Below are 21,591 nucleotides of genomic sequence, written 5' to 3' on the forward strand. Positions count from 1 at the left end.
CAGAGACTGTACGGTCCACTTTGATCAGTGCAAGTAGAAATGCACTGAAATTCCTTATTATTCCATTTAATAAAGCCTTCAGAAACCTCCTGAAATTTTGCTGCAATAATAGATCAGATTTCTTGCTGTTGCCAAGCTGATTGCTAGTAGTAAAGTCATGGTTTTTTTTCGCTCTCTGTAACTGTAAAAAAAGGTTGTGATAAGCAAGCAAATCAGATTTTTTTCCTGCCTCATGCATATTTGATATTTGACATTTCTGAAAGAGCTAATTTCTTATTTGTAGAAGAAAAGGATATAATTAATCAATTGGTTAAAATGTTTTGTCTTAATATGTAATATTAACATTTGTAATATGACTGGCCTTTTAAACTTTGGTCTGCTCTGATGAAAGAATTCTTACTAAGTCTGTGGTACCAAAACAGAGTTCACAAAAGTGAATTTGCCATGCATATAAAACTTAAAAAGGCTTTCTTGCCATGTACAGCATTAGGCATGTCAGGTAAGGCAGGAATCCTAAGTCTGGAAGCAAATGAAGTCCCTCAAGTTTCAGCTGTATGAAGTGGCAAATAAGTATATAAAAAACCTCATTTGTTTGCCCAACTGTTTGCAGGATGAATCCGGTTTATTAGCCATAAAAAATGTCTGATTGTAAAAGAGAAATAATACTGCAACCAGTGGCTGAGTTCTCAGGAGTCACTTTCATGTATTTTTATACAGACTGCTAATTTTCACAGCTAACCACTTTTCAAAGCACTCTACTCCTGAAACACTGTTCAGCTCAGCCCTGGAATATTTCTGGGGAATGAAAGGTAAAGACAAACATGAGACTTCTGAAGTGTTTATCCATATATTAAATGGTGTTCAAAGATTTTTGTTTACCCTTCCTTTTTTTTTTTCTCTCTCTAAAAAAACGTGGAGCAAATGTGAAATGTTGTTTTTATCTTGCAACACAAGCCATGGGATGTTTTCCTGCCGGTCTTCTCTGCATGCTGGTAGCAGGGCATACAGCAGAGCAGCACCAGCAACCCATAAGGCTGATAAATAAAGAAAAAGGTACTAGAAATGCACAGATGGCCTCATGCTAATGGACACTGCTTATAATTAGATTGGTGCGGAAAACCTTTAGGGCATGAGATCTTCTGTCTTAAAGTGATGTTGCAGAGTCCTTGGGGTTTTCATGCATATGTGAAAGTTTCAGTAAGATTTCACTTTTGTGGAGATTAGGAATTAATATTTGCAAGGATTAACACATCCTGTTTTGGTATAAATATGGGGAGGCAATGCTGACTTGTTTTCAAAACTTTGCTTTTATTGACATGTAAACCCAAGATTTTAGTGGGCACAAATCACTCCTTGGAAGGTGTTTTTGGGACAGAGGAGAGGAGCAAAAAATTTGCACGAGTTCAATTCCAGCAGCAGGACACAATTAAGTAGAAGTTGTGTGTGAGGCCAAGCTTGTATTCACCGCCTGAGTCTGTATAAACACAGCATCTGTGCAGTTCATGCAATTTTTTTACTTTAATACTTGGATGTGACTCATTTCAATATGGGAAACTTTTATCCATACCTAAATTCTACAAGATTGTACAGTATAACAAGGCTACTCTCTAACATGAGGACGCATTTTGACTCTCTTTGGAGTGTGGCAGTGCCCAGAACAGTCTGGGTCCCAGGAAGGGAGACTCCTTCATGAGTCTGTAGCAGAGTTGTCACCCACAGAAGCTACTGTAGTGTTGTTACAACACTGTGCATTTCAGGAGACACTTTGTTTTACCATTCTTGCTTTCTTGTTTTTGAAGGTTTTCATGGGAAGGAGAACTAATAGTATGAGAAGGGTTTGGGACATAGGGGTGACATCCAGAAGGAGCACAGAATCTGAGGATCTGGTAGAGGGAGTTAAAGCAGATTTAGCTGTGCCAGGTGGGGATAAACATGCTGTAAAGCTCTTAGCTGACTGTAACTGCTCAATCTGCTCAGGAGAAAGGTTACAGCATAAAGGTAAGAATGACATGGCACCCTTGGTGGCCAAGGTGAGCCTCAGATGAAACATGTTTGTTCCCTGAGGAAAACTGAGGAGTTGTGTGTCTCTGAGCAGAAGCAGGAGTGAATTTTAGCTCCCACTGCTTGCTCACCCACGTAATTAAGTTGGCAGCAATGAAGAAAACCATATACGTATGTTTTTTCTTCTCTTCCTTTTTCTAGACTCTAGAAATGATATGCTGAAGGAAAGTTACTTGAAAGAACTCCTTAAAGAGCTGCCTGATGCTCATTACTGCCTGCTGAAGTACCTGTGCCAGTTCCTGATAAAGGTTGCTGAACATCACGTAGAGAACAGGATGAATCTTTGCAATCTTGCCACTGTATTTGGACCAAACTTGTTTCAGTAAGTTGGGCGTTTTACTTTTCCCTGTTTGCTGGCATGTGGCCAGAAATGTAGATGCCAGAAGTCTGATTTGTCAGGGTGATCAGATGGAGACAGTGACTGGGGCTCTGGGTTAAACTTCAGTGCTAAAGCTATTTCTGAGCCAAATGGAAGTGGAGTTATTCTCCCATTTCCCCTTGCTGTTTGCTAAACTGTTGATCAGTTTTGTATTGCTGCTTTGGTAGCAGAGCCAAAGTATAATAACAGTGAAAAGCCTTCAGAGTGTATCTGTGCAAGGAGACTTGTGCTCTTACAGGTTTCTTTCTTTGCTATCAGTTAATATGAGCACTTCTCTCCAGAAGGCTTTGACAAAACCTTGGTGGATCTTCGGTGGAAAAGGAGTCCAAAGCAGCATCCAGCTGCTATATAATTTCTAGAGATGGTTACTGCATGCTGTCCACATGTTTGGCCTTGTGATCTGGCGTACGCCTTCAGACGCTGATGTTTCTGGGCTCTCTGTCCCTCTAGTGTATTCAGAAACTGCTCTGGAGCTTGTGGGGATCCACTCATCTCTTAAAACTCCTTATGGGTCTCTATAGTTTTACTAGGTTCTTTCAGTGGGCGCTGTTCCTGGGTGCTTGTGCTGAAGATGTGTTTTACATGCTGGTGAAGCTTGCAGTGATAGCCAAAAGAGTTATTTCTAGGTGCAAGAACACTGTTGAATGAGAAGGTTTCTGTTGAGTCACTGCAGTGATGCAGTGCAGTGTTAGCACCTTCACCTCTGCAATGAACCTGCTGGCTGGCATCCAAGGTCTTGGACATGGGAGACACATAAGCAGTTTAATTCAGTCATAGTCTTGAAAGATGCCTGATATCACCAAAAAGAGACAAATGAGTTCCTTGTATCAGTGTTGCACTTGTATTGATCTTTGTAAAATATTGCTCTGGACTAATACTGAGTTGTCTAGTGAAAACTTAGTCTCATGAAGCAATTAATTTAATCTATCCCTCTGAGCTTCCTCTCGGAAAGAAGTAGATTTCTTTAAAGAGAAAACAGCAATTAGGTTCCTCTAATACACTGAGACAGTTCCACATACCTAGGATAGGTGTTGCCTGTTGTGTCTTTTTAAGGAACATATCTTTTTCCATTGAATAGAGAAAGAACAACCAGGAATGAGATGCTTAAACTAATGCTTGTCCTACACGGCTGCCTTATCTTAAGATGTTGCAGAAGGATGATGAAGATGAATTTCGGGATTGAAGCATTTGCTGTGTTAGTGCAAAAAGATAAAATATATTTTTAAAAGAATTGTTTTCCTCTCCAAATGAAAAAGTGCTCAAAAAACAGTAGTGTGCATGGGAATGCATGAATATGAGCATTACTGGAAGCACAATACTGCGAATTTCTGACAAGGAAAAGCAAAACAATTTTTTAAACCTGCATTCATATGGGTAGTTTGGGAATTCCTGTCTAAATGTATTAGCAGAGTTCAGAATAAACAAAGTAATTAGTAGAATTTGAGTTCAATGGCTAAATCTCTATGACTCAACCTCCCAAGTGGCTATTAGAATATTTTTTAGTTTACTCATCACTTCTTTCAGAGGAGTTTAAAAATTAGCTGTGTATGTTTTTTGGTGTAGAATGCAGAGGATTGTGGTTCAGAATTGCAATTGGCATTCCTAACATTAAACCTAAGTTGTATGTGTTAAAAGCTCTACAGTTGTTGCCACAACAGATCTCTGCTCCTAAGACAGCATGGAAAAGATATAAGAGTTTTTGTAAGGTACAGAGATGGAGACAGCTCATTCCACTGCAGAAGACTGAGGAAGGCAGAGTTCACTGGAGGTGAAAAACCAAAGGCTCATGAGTCTGTATGTGAGTATAACCAGCCCAGCAGATGTGACATGTTGAAATAAAGGCTCTTGTGGCAAAAGAGGCATTGAAAGCAAAGCTTGACACTTACCAAATGGCTAATGTGTTTTTTAAAGACCCAAAATAGATTAGAATTAAGGATGTAGATTTTTATTTAAACTAAGTTTCACCATGTGATAATTCAGCCATGTGTTTCATCAGTTCTTGATCTTCTCAAGGCAATTCAGTCTTGTGGTCCAGACACAAAGATTGTGAGCAACAGTTCAAATACCCTTTTCTCCTGTGTTAATGGATGCAGTCTTATATTGCTGGAACTGTGACCATCTGTACGAAGAGAGATTTGATAGGAGGAGGAAAGAACTTGCAGTGCTATTTTTAGGTATTGGGCTTAACCAGTTGGTTGGCCAAGCATCCAGACGGAGATCCTCAGAACACATTTCAGAGCTATAGAGTAAGGCTGCCTGAAGCCTGCTTGGCAGGGGCTGTCTCTCTCTAGTGGCTGCAGGCAGCCCATGGAGGAGCTGCAGAAATTAAATATTGGCAGGAGGCTGAAGCGAACGCTCCTCTCCCTTTGTGTTGTTTGTTCAGAACAGTGCCATGGGGGGTTTCTCCACAACAAGGAAAGAGGGCTCAGCATCCAACTTGTCAGCAATTACACTGCTGAAGCAGAGAGAGCTGAGATTTTTCCTGTCAGAAATTCACACTCATGCCTAAAATTAATGTCAGAGTCTGTGTAGTTAATGCACAGTGTCAGAGAAGATAAAGCCCATCTGCTGATAGTGAAGGACTTCTTTTGGCAAGGTATTTTTAGTGACAATTTAGCTACTTAAGCATAGTATCTCCTACTCCATAACTGAAGTTGTTCAACAGTTGAATAAATCATGCTGTTTGGCCACTTTCCAGATACTTAGGCTTCATTTTAAGTCTCTTAATCTCACTTTGCTTTTCTACATCATATATTCTCTGTAATGTATCCCATCTCCTAAACTTTCAACCCTTACTGCTTTTATCTTATCCAGTACTTCCTCTGCTTCCTTACTTCCTGTTTGACAAACTACACTGGTGCTTTTCTAAGAAAGATTATCTTGTGCTTTCTGTATTTCTAATGAATAGAAGGGGAAAAAATAGCTATTTGCATTCCTTGTAATGAAGTGTGATGTAAGATATAAGAACTTGTAAAGGGCAAGGTCAAACAGCTCAAAAAAAAGATTTGAGATTTGATTCACTGTTTTCTCCCAGCTTGGATTGTTCAGATTTACTGTGATGGAAGGCAAAGGTCAAGTATATTGAGAAATACAGCCCTGGAGGAACAACAAACATGAAGGAACAAAAATAGTTGTCTTTTCTGTCACTGGGCTAATCTGTATAGAGCATTAACATTTGCAGTGTGGTTACTTGTGGAGGAAGTTATTGTCCATTGACCTGAATTTTAGCTCTTTGAGAGACATAGCCTTAGTTAAGGCCTGCTGTGTGGGCTCTGCTTGGCTCTAACAGTTTATGATGAAAAGGAGAGGACCAGCTGGGTTTCTCACCTCCTCTCTGCTCTCCAGGAGCTGGGTATCAAAGGAGCTGCTGCCCTTATCCTGTCCTTTGGTTGGCATGGTAGGACATGAGGTCTAACAGAGTAATCAGAGAATCCATCTGCACCCATTTTTTGCAGCTCTCTCTCAAGCAATGGTCTCTGTGTGTGGCCTCCATCATTCAAGTCCTCAGTGATTTGGTTATGTTTCATTCCAACAGAGATTAAGCATGTTGTGAGGGATTGCTCCATTCCCCCAAAAGTGGCTGACAAATGCAGGTGTCTAGTTAAAATGCTGGAGTTAGATACATTTATATGTAATATATTACATATAACAAATATATGTAATATATTACATATATTTATGTATAATGACTACATAACAGAAATTACACAAAAGGTAACAAGAAAAGTATATTGTCTTTGGCTATGGAGGAAATGGTAGATTGTAGGGTATCTGTGGGTGTTTCAGAGATGCTGAACTTGAAAGAATTGAAATCTGATCTGAAGTTACACATGAATGTCTTACCATGGTTTCTAACAGCCTTGGAGCCTGCACAGACTGGGTATATGAAACTGAAGTGAAAGCAGAGGGGCTGAATTAATACTCCTCAGTGAGTAATGCTGGCCTTTGAAAAGTGGATGGGCTTTGTTTTCAGGCAGTGCAGCCCTGGTCTTCAAAATAAATGTACACCCAGGATCAGAGGAAAACTGAGTACTCTACATTGTTGTTTAAACATTAATTATTGCATATTGGAGCATGCAGCTGTAACTTTTCTTACAGGGTCCATATAGGTTTTAAGTACTGCATTTTCCAGCACTGTAAAGGAATTTTTCATAAGTATTCAGTATGCTGGAGCCTGTAATGACAGTTGAAAACATCAAGCATAATATAGCAAGGCTGTAAGTGTTCTCATCCATAATCATATTAAATAGTCATGAATATTTGAGCTCAGCAATACAGCTCAAATACAATCACAAGGAGTGCTTTTGAAGAGCCTCCGCTTTGAAATATTTGGAGATGAGCGCAATGTACTTTGTAAGGGGATGTTAGGCTATGGACTGCCCTTTGTCCCCTTTTATGTAGGTTGCACTCTCTAAGATGCCTACTGTCGCTGTAATTTTGTGATGAAAATTGGAGCTTTTGCTGAAGCAAAAGATTTTGCATATAAATGAAGCCAGTTGGTAAAGCCTTTGTGGGCTCATTGCTCTAACTACTTTGTGTTACCCATGTTGCCTGCATTTTATTATTAATTATCATCATTCATTATGTGCTATTGTTTTATTATTATTTATTAGTGCTATTATTTTTATGAATTATTTATTATTTTTCAAGCAATGCTAATAGAAGAGAATTACTGAGTAATCTAGGCTAATAAATCTTATCCTAGAGAAAATAATCTGGAACAGACTTTAACAGGCAGGCAGATATATGCCCCAGAGTTGACTCTCCAGGATTATCCAGTATCATAGGAGTTAAAACACATCTCAGTAGTTGCATCTGTTATTGCATTTCACCCAGATTGGTGAGATGTAAGTCTGCAAATGATGCAGAGCACGTAAACGACACAGACTGAGATAAACACCTTCCTCAAGTGAGCGTTGCTGTGTCTGTAACTGCTTGTTAGACTGTGATCTTGCAGCAGAGTCTGCATACATGAGTATGTGCCTGTTTCCAGCTGCACCAGTTTGAGGACTGGTGTGTTAGGAAAAATGCCTTCCGTCAGCTGAAGTGGATGAGTTATGGCCACAAGTTTGCATGGGTTACAGACACAGTAAAGTCCACCTAGAGGCACAGAACAGACTGCCTCAAGTTATAACCTCTATGAATTACTGCAACTCAGCTCTCAAAATCTCTGGTTGTACTTGTTGAGGGACTCATGGACATCTGATGTACTAATGAAAATATTTTGCTGGGGCTGGAGAAACAAAAAATCCATGCAATGTGTCCTGTCTTTTGAGCCCCTTCATTTCTGGCAGGATTCTCTGGGAGAATGGTAAGGTGACTTCGTGGTGCTTCTCTACAAAAGGTGCTGAACAAGCAGCAAAAGTAGTTTATAGAACATACAGCCCTCCCTCCGTGACCATAAATTAGGATTACAGTTTTGTCATTCCATGCAAGCTGCTTCTGCAATGCCACTTGGGGAAATGGTAATGTGCATCATTCATTTTAGACAGGGTGGGGTCAAACACTGTTGGGAATTCCTAATGAGATGACCCTTTCACATGGAAATCTCTGGTTCTCATTTGTGACAGGGAACTGTCAGCAGTTGCTGCCTGGGGAAATCCTTTTGGTGATCTCAGTTCAGCTCATTATAGACAGATGACTACTTCCCAGGTCCTCCTGGCCACTTGAAGCAAGTGTCCCAGGTGTGGTAGGGGGTGGCAGAGGCGTGTAGTGATGCCTGTCCTGTGCCACGTGCAGTCATGTCTGTGTGTGTCACTGCCCTGCTCTCAGTAGAGCCTGGAGGTTCACTGTCTGGAAAGCCCACTCTGCTTTCAGCCTGTTAGAGCTTGTTTACAGAGACCCTGAGGTAAATTCATTTAACTAAATGCCTGAGATGTAAGGAATTCTTTCACAGTGAGTTAATCTGACCTCAGGTCACTTTACTTCTGAGTAAAAACTGTGACACACAGTGTTGCTGTGGTTTAACCCTTTGAGATAAGCTTTCCTGAGCATCCATGTGGAAGGAGCCATGGACTCAGTCTGGAAAACCCAAGGAGCATGTGGGTGTGGTGTCTGCATGGACAGGAGCTGCATGGATGGGCCACCCATGCTTGTAGGACATTGTGCAGAAACATAAAATGCTGCTGGGTATCGGATTTTGAAATGAAGAGCTGACGGCCTGGTCCGATTACCAAGTAATGTTTTAACTTTGAGAACCACTGCTTTTTCTGCTTTAGAATGACTTCACCAATAAGTTCAGTTTTTAATACCCTGCAAAACTTGTGGTACTGATGCACCTTTGCCCTTGACCCTTCTTAACTGTGTCAGATACTGTTAATGCTGGTGCTTATTTAGACAAATAAGTATTATTCCAATGAAGTATTTTTTCCAAATACTTAATGTGGACATGCTGTGCTTTGCACACAGATCATTCAGAGCATCTCTCTGGGAAGGGCAAGTATCTGGGGAATCTAAGGGAGGGGACAGTAGTGAATTTGGTCCTGCTCTGCCCAAGCTGTGTATCTGTTGATGACTTTGCAAGCCACTGCGATAACTTCAGTGGGAGTTTTCCAGCTTAAATCACTAAGATAGATCTGAACTTATCAACACTTTTTCTTCATAGAAATTGCAGGTTTATGCCACCCTTCTGGTGTTTGTGGTACTGAAACTGATGCTTCTGGTGCTGCTACTGAAGTAATTTGTATGTATGTGGCTGTAAGGGGATGAAGTCCTTCTGTTGAAGATTTTGTAACTGGAGTAAATTGTGTGTCTAACTCTCAAAGCAACGCTGTTGTAATGCCTAATTAACATGAAAATAGACATAAGGGAACCATGATTATGAACAGATTTATACTGTGATGTTTTAACAAGATCTTCACAAATGATCATGAAAAATTTCCAAGGAGTAGGGTGTGCATCAGGAAAGTGGAAGTGTGAGAGAATATTTTCTCACAGATCTGGGTTTTTCTAGTCAGTTGAAGTGACATTTGTAGATGTCGTGACTTTTCAGAATGAGAAAAGCTAAAGTAAAATGCTGGGTTTTTTACACACATTTTCAAAAAAGTCTAGTCAAACTGGTAGATCATGCAGTGTGACAGCAGATGGAGTTTACTTTGTATAAATAGACAGGGTGCTGTGTGCTCATAATACAAACTTATCTTCAGCTCAGCCTATATTTGTTGAAAGGAAAATGTCACCATGGAGAGCTCAAAGAGTGTAATAGTCCTTATCGTGATTGAAGTCTCATAATAGCAATTGTAGGAGAAATATATTAGAAACTTTGTTAAATATGCCTGTTTAAGAGGTAGAGAAGTGGAAATTAATAAAATATGTTAAATTTCCATTAAAATAAATCAATTCATGGTCCTTTGCTTAGTTACACTCAGAGAGAAGTGTTAAAAAAGACTGAAGCCAGGAGCTTTAGCCTTGCTTTTTGCATATGTATCTCACTGTACTCATACAGAATTGTTCAGATTATGATGTTGGATTTTTCACAGGTTTGATTTAATAAATTTTAACTGACAGGGTAGTGTGGGGAAGGGAGGGCAAGAATTGGGCAGAAAGTAAATAGTGTTTTTGTGCTATGTGGAAACTTTTTAGACTGGACTGGTTTTCAGCCAGGTAGAGTTTTTTGGTATTAGCTGTTGCCAATAGGGAGCTGTTGGCTGTAGTTCCCAGCAGATGTGGTTTAGGTGAAAATTCTGCTATGTGGAGTCTTATTTCAACTCCAGAAATGTCACGTGCTCCAGTCATGTGCTCTATGACATTTTCAGTCCTTTTCCTGGGAATGAGATTCATAGGGATGCCACTATTTAAGTTGTGCTCTCTTGTGGAGAAACAAATCAGGAAGCTAATAGTCAGGATTTGCCTGAACTAGCAAGCAAGCAGGCTTTGCAGGACACCAACACTGGAGCACATCATTTAGCATGGTAAGAGGGGTTTTCTTGAGTCAGGATTATTGCACGGGCCTACTGCATACATACACTTTCTTCAGGCCAGTTACTAAGTTTTAGTGAATATGTAACATTCTTCAGAGTGAATTGGCCTGAGTGTACATGCACATCCATCAACAGGAGTTGTCCCATTTGTTCCTTATTTAGTCTGAGGCCAGCTTCCACACTAATGAAATCAATCAGCTGAGACTGACACATTTTTACAGCTGCCAATATTCTACAGTGTGAAATAATTCAATCCTTTAAAATTCAGGTCCTGCTACTCTAGCATGTATTAAATGTTGAAATGATAGTAATAAAGACACTCTTCTGGAGTTTACAAAGATGCGTTCTGCCGCAGTGGGTTACTTTCCCTATTGACACGTAGATGTATGTCAGAGAATAAAGCATTGAGAAGGATCAATAGCCCCTACAAAAAGGCACTTTTTGATCAGCTTTCAGAGTCTTGTTGAAATGTACATTTGGGCCCAATAAACTACAGTTGCAGTTTTAGGGTAGGTAGTTATTTGTAAATTTTTATTTACTCTTTGCAGTAAGCAATGGTTTACTTTCAAGTTACATCCCTGTAAAATAGTCCAAGGCAATTTGTTTTGCTTTTGGGGGATTGGGTTGTGTTTTCTTCTCCCATAACCACTTGTTGTCTTCAGCCAAAAGGTACTTGAAACTTTTTTTGGTTTTGTTTTGGCTTCTCTGCTTCTTCATGCCAAATCTTTTCTGTGTTTCATTACTTCCAATCATCAGTCTCTGCCACTTAAAAGGTCTTTTGGAAGTTCACATCCATGCAGCCACTTTGTGGCTTACTGAGATGACTATGTCTGCTGGAAATACTGTACAATAGGAAACACTGAATGATTGCAGAGGTTGTACTTTTGCATTAAAACTGAATTTAAGTCATTTTGGGGCCAATAAAACTGTCCAGTAATGTGTGCAGAAAGCTTATATTCCAGCAGATGATCACTAGATGCTTCAGTGAATTATGAGCTCTGTTGTGAGTGATACACATTTTTTGCTGCATGAGAGAGTTGTGTGAAATACATAAGGAAACATGCAGATGCATACAGTTTCTCCCCTTTTCTGTGTGCCTTTAAGGTCTGTGGTAAGCTGCAAAGAAACCTGTTTCAATAGAAAAAGAAGCTGCTTCTTCAGTGGCCAAGTAGTTGGTTATTCTCCCAGAAAATGGAGCTTAGGAACCACTTTTTGTGTTAATCTTTTAGGCTCTTCTGCAGAAGGCAGCATCTATCTCCATGTTTGAAAAAGCCCTTTGAGTTATGACCCTACTTTCAAAAGAAATGGTAACTCAAAAGTTGGATTAAAAAATCTGGTCTACAGCATTGGGTCATCTAAAGAAAACGACCTTGTTTAACTTTCAGTGTTTTGCTTAGCGTGTGGGATTTCTTAATTTTTTCACTTATCCTTCTTGTGTACATTTGAGGTTATCATGAACCATGTTTTGGAGCAATCTGACTCTTGAATTAACAGTTCAGAGCATCTGAATGCCTGAGCTGTTTGCGCTGTGGGTCATGAAACCCAACTGACTGCAGAGTCAGTGGCATCTCATTTGGTGGCTCTCTCAATTCTATCCCTACCTGGACTCTGTAGAGAGGGTAGTTTGGCCAACAGGTTTGGTATTTAATATCAGTAAGAAAACCTGCAAACTATTATAGTTGTTACCAGCATAGGCACAGTCCTCCTTTCCAAGACAGAGTTTCCTGTGCCTGCTATGCAGCCTGTATCCACAAATGAAATGTTAGAGACCCTCTGCAGGGTCTTTTGTATGTTGAGTCCGTGTAACATTCTGCTTTGTCATCTCTCCAATTCTAGCGTGCCCTCTGGATTTGAAGGGATAAAGGAGCAGGAGATCTGCAACAAGATAATGACAAAAATGCTGGAAAATTACAATACCTTGTTTGAATTAGAAGGCTTGAAGAAGGATGAAGAAAAGCCTGTATGTGAAGAGCTAGCAAGAATAATTTTGGTAAAAGTGAGTATCTCTAATATTTCATTTTCTCACAGCAAATGAATAATTCAGGCTTATTTCAGGCTTCAATTCAGAAATCTTTTAGATAAGTGGAAGGCAGACTCTTGTAATGATGTTCTTTATTATTGATTGGTGGTATGCAGTTTATACATTGATTCTGCTGATAGGCTAATTTTCATTACTAGTCTGAAAGTTCATTCTATTAAACATCTTATTCTTTGTTGGCTACACGTTTATGCAGGAAATTCACTAAAATTTATATGTTCTTAAATGAGGAGGCAGAATAATTTTAAGAAGTGTTCAGGGTTTCCGACATGGTTATCATTTGTGGTGTACTTCAGTGATGATGAACTTTGGTACTCCAGGACAGTATGAGGTTTGTAGCCTTTGCCTTTGCATGAAGTCTGCCTGTCTCAAACATGTACCTGAGTTTAAAAGTCAGGTATTCTGACTCAGCCATTTCTGAATGCACTTGAACAGAAGCCTCAAATAAGAGTTACTCTTTGAAGAATGCACATTGGAGCTCTTAAAGAAAAGTGGTCTGGTTGGAGTATTACACCTTTGATGGGAAGAGGGCTTGTGTGTAACATCAAAGGATTCTAACATTCAATGGTTAAATGTAGGGCAGCCAAAAGTGCCTTGTTCTGGCTGGTGCTGCCTCTACCACAGGAAGCAACCTCAAGTCTGTGCAGGAAATAGTCATGAGGATGGTTTGCTGTTGCCTCATTTCTGATTGTGTGTTAACTGTGCAGATAAATTACACCCTTACAGGGTGTGAATTCTTGAGTTTTGGAGGGTTGAACTACATGCCTGTCCTTGGTAGGGTTTTACCCACTGATAAAATCACTTTAGCCTTAACTGTCTGGACTAAAAGTTGTCAGAAAATAAGTTATAAAAATACAGTGCCTTTGACCTTGACAGAACAGGAAGTTTGGTGTGTGCCCAGGTTCTGCCATTCGGATGAAATCAGCTGATACAACATCTCTGCCTTTGTGGTGTATCACAGGAGGGTCTGCTGAATCAGCATGAGTTGGGCTCAGCTGCCTTTAGAAGGGTTATAAGGGCTGGTTTTCTTACCTGGTGAATCAGTGAGGAAGTATTTAGCTGTATGTAACTATTGTACTTTAGCTGTTACTGGCACTCAGCTGAAGTGAAAGGAGATAGAATCACTGTTAGCCTCCCAGTGTCACAGTAACTTCTGGGTAGTGCAAATGATCAGCCTGGCCAGTGACAGTGGTGTTTAGCCACTGATGGTCACTTCAGCAACAGAACCAGGGAAAGAACATATTTCTAAAAAACAAAAGGGCCCAGAAGAAAAGCTTCAGATGTACTTCCTTCTCCTTCAAGCCTCAGCAAGTTCCAAAAGTCAAGATAGTCTTTAGTTCTAAAGACTTAGTAGTAATTGGGATTGCATGAAGGTGGAGATCTGGGAAATTTCCCACAGCTGCTGAGAGATACAAGCTATCAAATTACACTGTGACAGCCAGAATTACTGCAACAAAATACACTAAAAGATATAATTACTCAAGTCAGATGGGAAGTGTTGCCCATTGTGTTGCCTCAGGAGACAGATGATTAACTGAGAGAACCATGCCTAAATACAAGGGCTCACATTGTGTTTGCATCTTTGGACCTTGTTGATATTTTCCAAATTCTGCTGGCAGCCAGCTGCAAAAATTTGACCTTGTTTGTTGTCCATCTAATCTGGGTGCGAAGTTTCTAGTTTAATCAAGGCGCATACTCAAACACAAGAAGTACTATCATCTAACTTCATGTAGCAAAGGTATTAAGAGGGTTTTTATTGAAATTTGCCAGGTGGCTCTATGAAAGGACACTTCATACTATTCTCAAAGGTTGTATTTTTTGTATCCCAGCAGATATCCCCTATCCTAGCCAATTTGTATAATAAACTAGAGATGGTACACTTGAAAACCAAGTGATAATGAGATTCAGTAGAGCAAAGTGATTGCCAGATTGTTAATGCATGAACCATTACATACAGTAGAAGCTGGTTTGTGTTATACAAGAACAAATGCCTCAGAGAATTATTTGTCATGACCTGTGTCGCAGTGTCCAGCAAACTATATGTAGGTAAAGTTACTGCTTCTGGAAAAGCCATTGATATATCTACGGGTAGGTGAACAGAAATTTTCCAAGTAATCCTACTGTAAGCAGCGAAGAATTTAGGATGCTCAGGACAATGCTCTCATAAACTGAGGCCCTGTTGATTTTAAGGGTGTTGCATTCAAGCATGAACCATGGTGGGATGGGGGAGAGGATGGCAAGGAAAGTGGAGGAACTGTGGACTTGCCCTTTACCAAACTCATCTGCATTTATTTAAGTGGCTTTTTTAGCTTCTGTTTTGGCAACAGCAAGAGGGCAAGGAGGGATTTACATGACCTCACTCACTTCCTTGTTGGGTATTCCATCATTCTTTCCCCCACATCCCTCACTGTACTGCCAGCACTTCACCCTGAGTCGCTATGCTGCTACCTTTCCCATGATTGCCTTCACTCTCACTCCTTCCTCACTTTTCCATGTTTACATTTTTCTCTGAATTCCCACAGCCCTGTCCCACTATTCTTGCTGTCAAATGAAAACAACATGTGGATCATTAGATAAAATCATGGAAACATCAAGCTTCTCTTGTAGCAGGAAGAAGAAAAAGAGCTCCAGTGGAGCAAGTTGCATCTTGTTTACTATGTTGGTCGTATCTAAAGGAAATCCACAATGCTGCAGGCTTCCAGAAGGAGCAAGAGCATTTGAATCAGAATCAGGCATAGACTGTGACAGCTTAAAGAAAATATGTTTTAAGGAGGCTGAAAATTAATTACTGCTAGAGACAGGAAAAAGAGACATGATTTTGTAGGGCTGTTGATAGTTGAACTAACATTCTTGTTGTGTATGTGCACTGAGGAGGCATAGGAACACCTTAATCCCAGTTATATTTCTTTCAAAGGTTTCTTAGTCACTGGGAAAGACAAGTTTTGCCAGGTAAAAGGGATTTCTTAGCCTGCTCTCTCAATGGATCATAAATCAGAAAATAAGGCAGCTAGAAATCTCTGCAAGTGACATTCCAGTCCTTGCTTTGTTCCTAGGGCTGTAAAGCCTCCTCTTGCTCATTGCTCAGGCATACTGTAATTTCATAATTATGAAATAATGGGAAGTGTTTCTTTCGAAACATCTACATTTTTTTAAAAAGTACCGTTTTAACAAAAAAGAAAATTTGTCTTAGAATAGTTTCTATTTCATTGGGAAATGGAACTCTCAGGTTCATGACACCTTGCCTGGAAGGATTTTGTTCCACCTATTGGAATGATACCCAGATGATCATCCAGTTTGGTGGCCAGCAGGTGGAAGTATAACATGTGCTTTCTTCAGAAATATATCTGTATTTGGAAATGCCTTATAATAAAAGAATTACAGGGTTTGGTTTATTTATTTTTTTAAAAATTCTGAAATAAACTGGAGTTTGTTGGTGTTTACAGGTCTCATTTGGAGCCAGCTATTACTGCAATCCTTAATCCGAGCTTTACTTCAGTTTCCTAACACATTGAGGGGTCAGTAAGAGTCTGTCTGTTGATCAATAGGCTCTGCTAGTTAGAAATGGGTGGAGTGGGTTGAGTGTTCTGATTAGGTGTTTGCTCTGTGGTCACGTTGTCAGGATCATAAATACCTGGTTTTTATTAGGCAGTGTTGTGTGTAAACAGTTAATTTTCTGATAGTACATCTACACTATTGTGCATTTTCACATTATAAGTATCAGGGGTTCCTAAGAAAATAATGCTTATATTTTGCTTTGGAACAGAATTCCTAGTGTGAATCCATATGATCCTGACAGATTTTTGTGTTACTAAACTCAGTGATAACTCATGTAATGAGAGATTAGTCAGTCTTGGGTTGCAGTACTGACAATTTTGTAATTTTCTGGAGGAAACAGGTTTACAAAACCTATGGTAACAACAGAAATAATAATTTTGAACACGGACCTTTAATATAAAAAGAGGTCTTGAATTGCTGTTGGAACTGTAGTTGCGTATAGTCTGATGTTGTAGCACAAGCCAATGGTGTATTGCTACAACTGGAATGAATTGGGACCTTGGAATAACAGTCGTGAGGCTTCTCTAATGATCAAAGATAGGCAGTGAATAGTTTTATTTAGTTCAAGTGGCAAGGGAAATTTGGGCAGGGAAATTATGGTGAAACTTGCTCTTGAGAGATTTCTAGAATTATTCCTTCCTCTGGCTTGAGGTGAAACATGTCACCTTTAATAGCATGGTTTATAGCTCAGTATTGTCTTCAAAGAAACATATACTCTATTACCTAGTCACAGAGGGTTACAAGATTTTTTTTTTTCTATTGTATTTTCACCTTTTCCCTGTAATGCCTTCTTGACAGAGCACTTCTAGTTTCAAGAACTAGTCAGCTCAGAGCACATAAATATTTGCACTGGCACACAGACACTGACATTATGAAGATGTAATGCTGTTCCTGGTTTGATCACATGTTTGGGACAGGAATGCAAAAGGCTTTTCCCATTCCTCCCCTGCTGGGTGGTAGAATACATACCCTGTTCACCTGATGCAGCAGCAAAAGCAAGTGCATTTCAAAAAGTATTGTAACATTAAAATAATAACGTAATATAACATTAAAATTGAATTGAAAGTCAGTCTTCCAAAGTCAAGTAAATACATGTACAATTTTATCATTGTGAGTATATTGTAGATGCATTCTAATGACCTCTGAACAGGCAGGTTTCAATCCCTGAAAAGCTACAGAAATTGATCTCCTGCTGATTTTTTGCAAAAACAAATAGTTTCAAAAGAACTCTTATTTTAGATGCAGTTACCTTCCTGCATCTCTATCCTGTTTGTTTCCAGTATTCTAGCCAGAGCTGCCACTTCAGTGGGGAGGATGAGTTGGCAGAGTAGTTTTTTGCACTATAAATGGCAGCACAAGTGCACGCAGAGTGTTGTGCAAGCTTGCTCTGAGATTTCTGACGTGCACCTGCTTGAGGTGTGGCTGTACCTCTTGGTGCTTGGTGTGTGCAAAGTGTGCAGTGCCCATCCCAGCCAGGCAAGAGCCCAAAGTGCATTTTTGTTTTGTCAAGGAGAGTGCTCCAGCTAGCTTAGCTTAAAGTGGAACACTTGCTCCTTCCCATTGAGCACTCCGAGTAGATCATTCGTACTGAGGTAAGATTTGAGCCTTTTGTCCCTGAGGAGAGGTAGGAGAGATTGACACAAGGTTCTCCATTGTGGCTTGGCTGGTCCCTCTGCAGCTAGGTTTAAAGCTCCACCTCCACTGGAAGCCACAATGTTTCAGCTGATTTTCCCCCATAAGCAAAGATGCATCTTCACTTATAGGTGCTTCTTTCTCTTCCTCAGTTATAGCATGAGGTTTTAATCCCTTGACAAGATCTGGGAGAAACTTCTGAGAACCCACCAACTCCACGACTAATGGGCTCCCTCTAAATAAGCCCCTTTCCCTGTCACCTCAGGGTTACACACTCAGCAGACACAGGAGCAACCCCTCATTTACGTCAGGAAAAAAGGCATCTGTTTCTAATCCATGTTACACTGCCCTGGCTAAGCTTGCAGGGTCGAGACATAGTTCTTCTTTCATGTCTGGGATCATTATAGCATCGTGTTAACGGTCAGCTTTCAGTACTGGATTAATTCTTTCCCATCAGGAGACAGCAGGAACAGATCATTGGAAATCCTTTCTGAAGATCTGAACAAACATTTCCATTCTGTGCAGTGTCCCCTTATTTGGGCAAGTCATGCCAGGTTGCTCCTGCGTGGACTAAGGAGCACCCAAGAGTAGGAGTGAGTTCACATGGGAGATATGAAAATGGGTGGAAAGTGCATGAGGAGAAGGAGCACCTGTGGAAGTCTGTGTCTGTTTTTTTTGTTTAGTATTTCTTCAGCTAGAATTCACTTTGCACTTGTCCACCAGCAAGCAGATGGGCAAGTTTATAGTAAGGGTGTATAGTGATTCAGCCACAATGACATTTTAAGATGTGAGCTGACGGGAAATGAGCAATATGAGATTTGTAGGGGAAAGTTTATAAGCGTCTATCCAAACCCTTCACCTATAGGAAATTCAGTCTGGAGTGAGGAGGATGTTTAGGCTGTGATTCAGAAAGGCAAATAAAAAAAGCCCTGAACAATTCTTTGTGTAATTCTGAAAAGGCTTTCCAGTGCTTCTAGCTCTGCTGGCTTTGACAACCCTGTGTATGTGTTATTAAACCAGAATGTTTCTGCTCTTGAAATTCACTGAAGCATTTACAGGATTATAAATCTGTCACTTGTGGTGTTACTAAATACAGTCCTGAACATTTACAGAAATATGCTAATGCTAAACTCTGTAATAAATTATTATGCTGATACTTCCTTTGCTAGAATTTCACCAGCCATGTTTTAATTTTACCACATTATGAGAAGAAATTTGCCAAGATTCAGGACATATAAAGGAAAGACAAGCTCATAATAAATGTCTCTTTCTCTCCTGGTGTCCATACTTCTAGTATACTGTAAATTGCTTGAATATAGTTGACAAATTTTGTAGTTGAGGTGCTTAGAATTTTGCTGTCTCATGGTTTCATCTTGAAATAAATACTCATTGGTACTATCATTGTCCTATGGTAATTCCACATAGCTAAAATGTAAGGAAAATAAGATCCACATGTGTATGTATGTCCTGGTCTGCACTTGCACTTGTTTTATTTGAAATGTTTTTCATTCATTGTCTGTTATTGATTTGGGTTTATTTAAGAGTTTTGTTGTTGGTGGTTTTTGTTTGTTTTGTTGTTGAGATTTTGGTGATTTGGGTTTTTTTAGAGAGGTATGACATTGTGATTTAGCACTTGGGAGCAGTCCCATCTCGGGCAGTACATCATCATCTTTCAAAAGGGAGGCGTCAAAGTCAGCACCAAGAAACAGGGTACAGTAGAATAAGCATGTCAGCTTCTGCATTAGGCAGCTGTTGCTGAGCATCCTTGCTTTACCTATGGGGGAAAAAGGAGATTAGCAAGAAATGAAAATGTTTCAGCTAAGACAAATCTCTCAGTTCCTCCTGTTTAGATTTCTCACTGTTTATTCTGTTTCCCCTTAATTAGTCATTCAGTTAATCAGGTTACACAAAATGATCAGCATTATCCCCTCTGTATAAATCAGCAGTCAGCATTGTCTTTGTGACACGGACACATTGCAGACAATGGGAACTGATCCAAAGTAAAGAAGTGTAGGAGATTTTTCTGTTTGTGGCATTTAATTCTTACTGGCCTCTGCTATTAGCTTCATCTGGAAACCTCTGAAGGTGGGAGCTTCAGAAGAAGTCAGCAATAGATTCTTTTCCCCATATTAAGAGCAGTGAAATGCTCATTGACTTCAGTATAAATTCTATAAGTTTTTTAAAACCCCTCCTGTGAATACTGTGAAGATCACAGTTTCTCCAGAAGGTGATTGGTACACCCTGCTCTGCCTGGGGCACTTTTAGTGCCTCAAACCAAACCTCATTGTCATAAACTGATCTCAGAGCATTTGAGAGCAATGGGAGCATGTGATGCATGGGACACAAGGGGCCAGATGCTCCTGAAATCTGGATATGTATGCTCTTGAAAATGTGATGTATCCAGCAGATCCCAGCAGTATTTGACTTTAATTTCCAGCAGTGAACATCTCCGTTTCAGTGTTAAGGGGTCTGTTCTGAGAACCCTTACACGAGTAACTAGAACAGTATAGAGACACTTAAGACTCCCTAATTTACTGCAGATCAGGTATTTCTTTTGAAAGTAACAGTGCATGAATTCCATGTGTGAAAAACTTTCTCCTTGTGAGTATCTTGGTTTTTAGATCTGAAAATACAGTTTGGCTTTTTCAAGACTGAGATTAAGCAATTGTAATGGGAGATGCATTGGAGAGCCTGGATTTTTCCCATATCTAGTTCGTAGCTCTCTTTTAGATCATACTTTTTCCATATATGAATAATATTACAGTAAATAGATAAATCAGATTCCAGTTTTCAAAACTGAAAGATAGAATAAAATTTTCCCCTAAACTGATCTTAGCTCTTTTGTTACTGAATTCATCTGCGCACATACACACAGTGTTAGGTTAACTCAGCAAGAGAGAAGTCTTGTTGTGCCACTTTGTAAATGTTTAATATGGTGTTTTTTGATCTTAAATTTTGCTATAGGCTTCTTACAGAGTATGGTCATTGACACCTTAATCCCCTACCAGGTTATATATGATAGTGTGCTGGTTTAGGCTGGAGTAGAGTTAATTTTCTTCATAGTAGCTGGTATGGGACTGTATTTTGGATTTGTGCTGGAAACAGTGTTGGTAACACAGGGATGTTTTAGCTGCAGATTGCAGGGATGGGCATGGAAGATGAGTATTTTCCCTCAGTGAAGACTTTGTAACCTTTTACAAATTCTGGAATTATGTTTGATCCTGGCACTACCAGTTTAACTTTTTGTAGCATTCGGTCCTTCTGCATGGCTGGGGACACATTTTACTCTTTCTCCTGGAAAATACCATGATATTCCACAGATGGAGTTGATAGTGTTGAGGTGCATCATGGGATTGTTACTGTATTTGTCATTTCCTTTCACCTATTGCAGTCCTCTCTAAAAATAATGGATTTCCACATCTCTCTCTTGCTTACGTATCACAGCTCATGACCTTTGTACGAGTTTTATGACAATGAGTGCAGTAGGTTACGGTTGTACTGATGTGAAACAGAGTAGCTTTTAGCTGTTTATTAAGAGACGTGGTCTCAGGTAAAAGGTCATATATATAAATAGTCTTGGAAGAACAAAAGGAAATGAAAGTTGAGCTGAAAAGGGTATTAGTTTTATATTGAAAAGCAGTGATGCGTTTCTTTTGCAAACACTGAGATTCCCCTTTTTATCACTTCTATCTGAAACAGCTTGGCTGAACTATGGTTATTAAAGTGTAGTGTAAATGACAGCAAGGCAGAACAGCAGACAGGAAGAAACTGACACAGTGTTTATATGCTAGTAGCAACCAAGGCAAAAAGCTCATTTATAAATACTAGATGTTTCAATGTTTGTTATGAGTTTTGTTTAGTATGATTTACTGGCATTGTTCTTCCTTCTAAAAATGATGTTTTCATCACTTGCTGGGTACAAAATAGAAGGGATGCCTAATACATTGAGAAGTGATTTTTTTTTTCAGTTGCTGTTCACGTTAAATAATTTTCCTGAATTTTTCCTG

The 21,591-nt window shown here is 39.6% G+C and overlaps 1 protein-coding gene across 12 annotated transcripts in view; it reads left to right on the plus strand.

Annotated features, from left to right (window-relative positions):
- FAM13A (family with sequence similarity 13 member A) overlaps positions 1-21,591 on the plus strand; it is a 118,225-nt gene that overhangs the window by 12,229 nt on the left and 84,405 nt on the right. For all 12 annotated transcript variants that reach the window (XM_086888670.1, XM_086888671.1, XM_086888673.1 and 9 more), the window contains 2 exons: positions 2,203-2,383; positions 12,196-12,355. In XM_086888670.1, the coding sequence (XP_086744796.1) occupies positions 2,203-2,383; positions 12,196-12,355 (341 nt within the window). The remainder of the gene's footprint in view (positions 1-2,202; positions 2,384-12,195; positions 12,356-21,591) is intronic.

This window comes from Cyanistes caeruleus, chromosome 5 (assembly GCF_971803275.1).
Source record: "Cyanistes caeruleus chromosome 5, bCyaCae1.hap1.1, whole genome shotgun sequence".
NCBI classification, from domain to species: Eukaryota; Metazoa; Chordata; class Aves; order Passeriformes; family Paridae; genus Cyanistes; species Cyanistes caeruleus.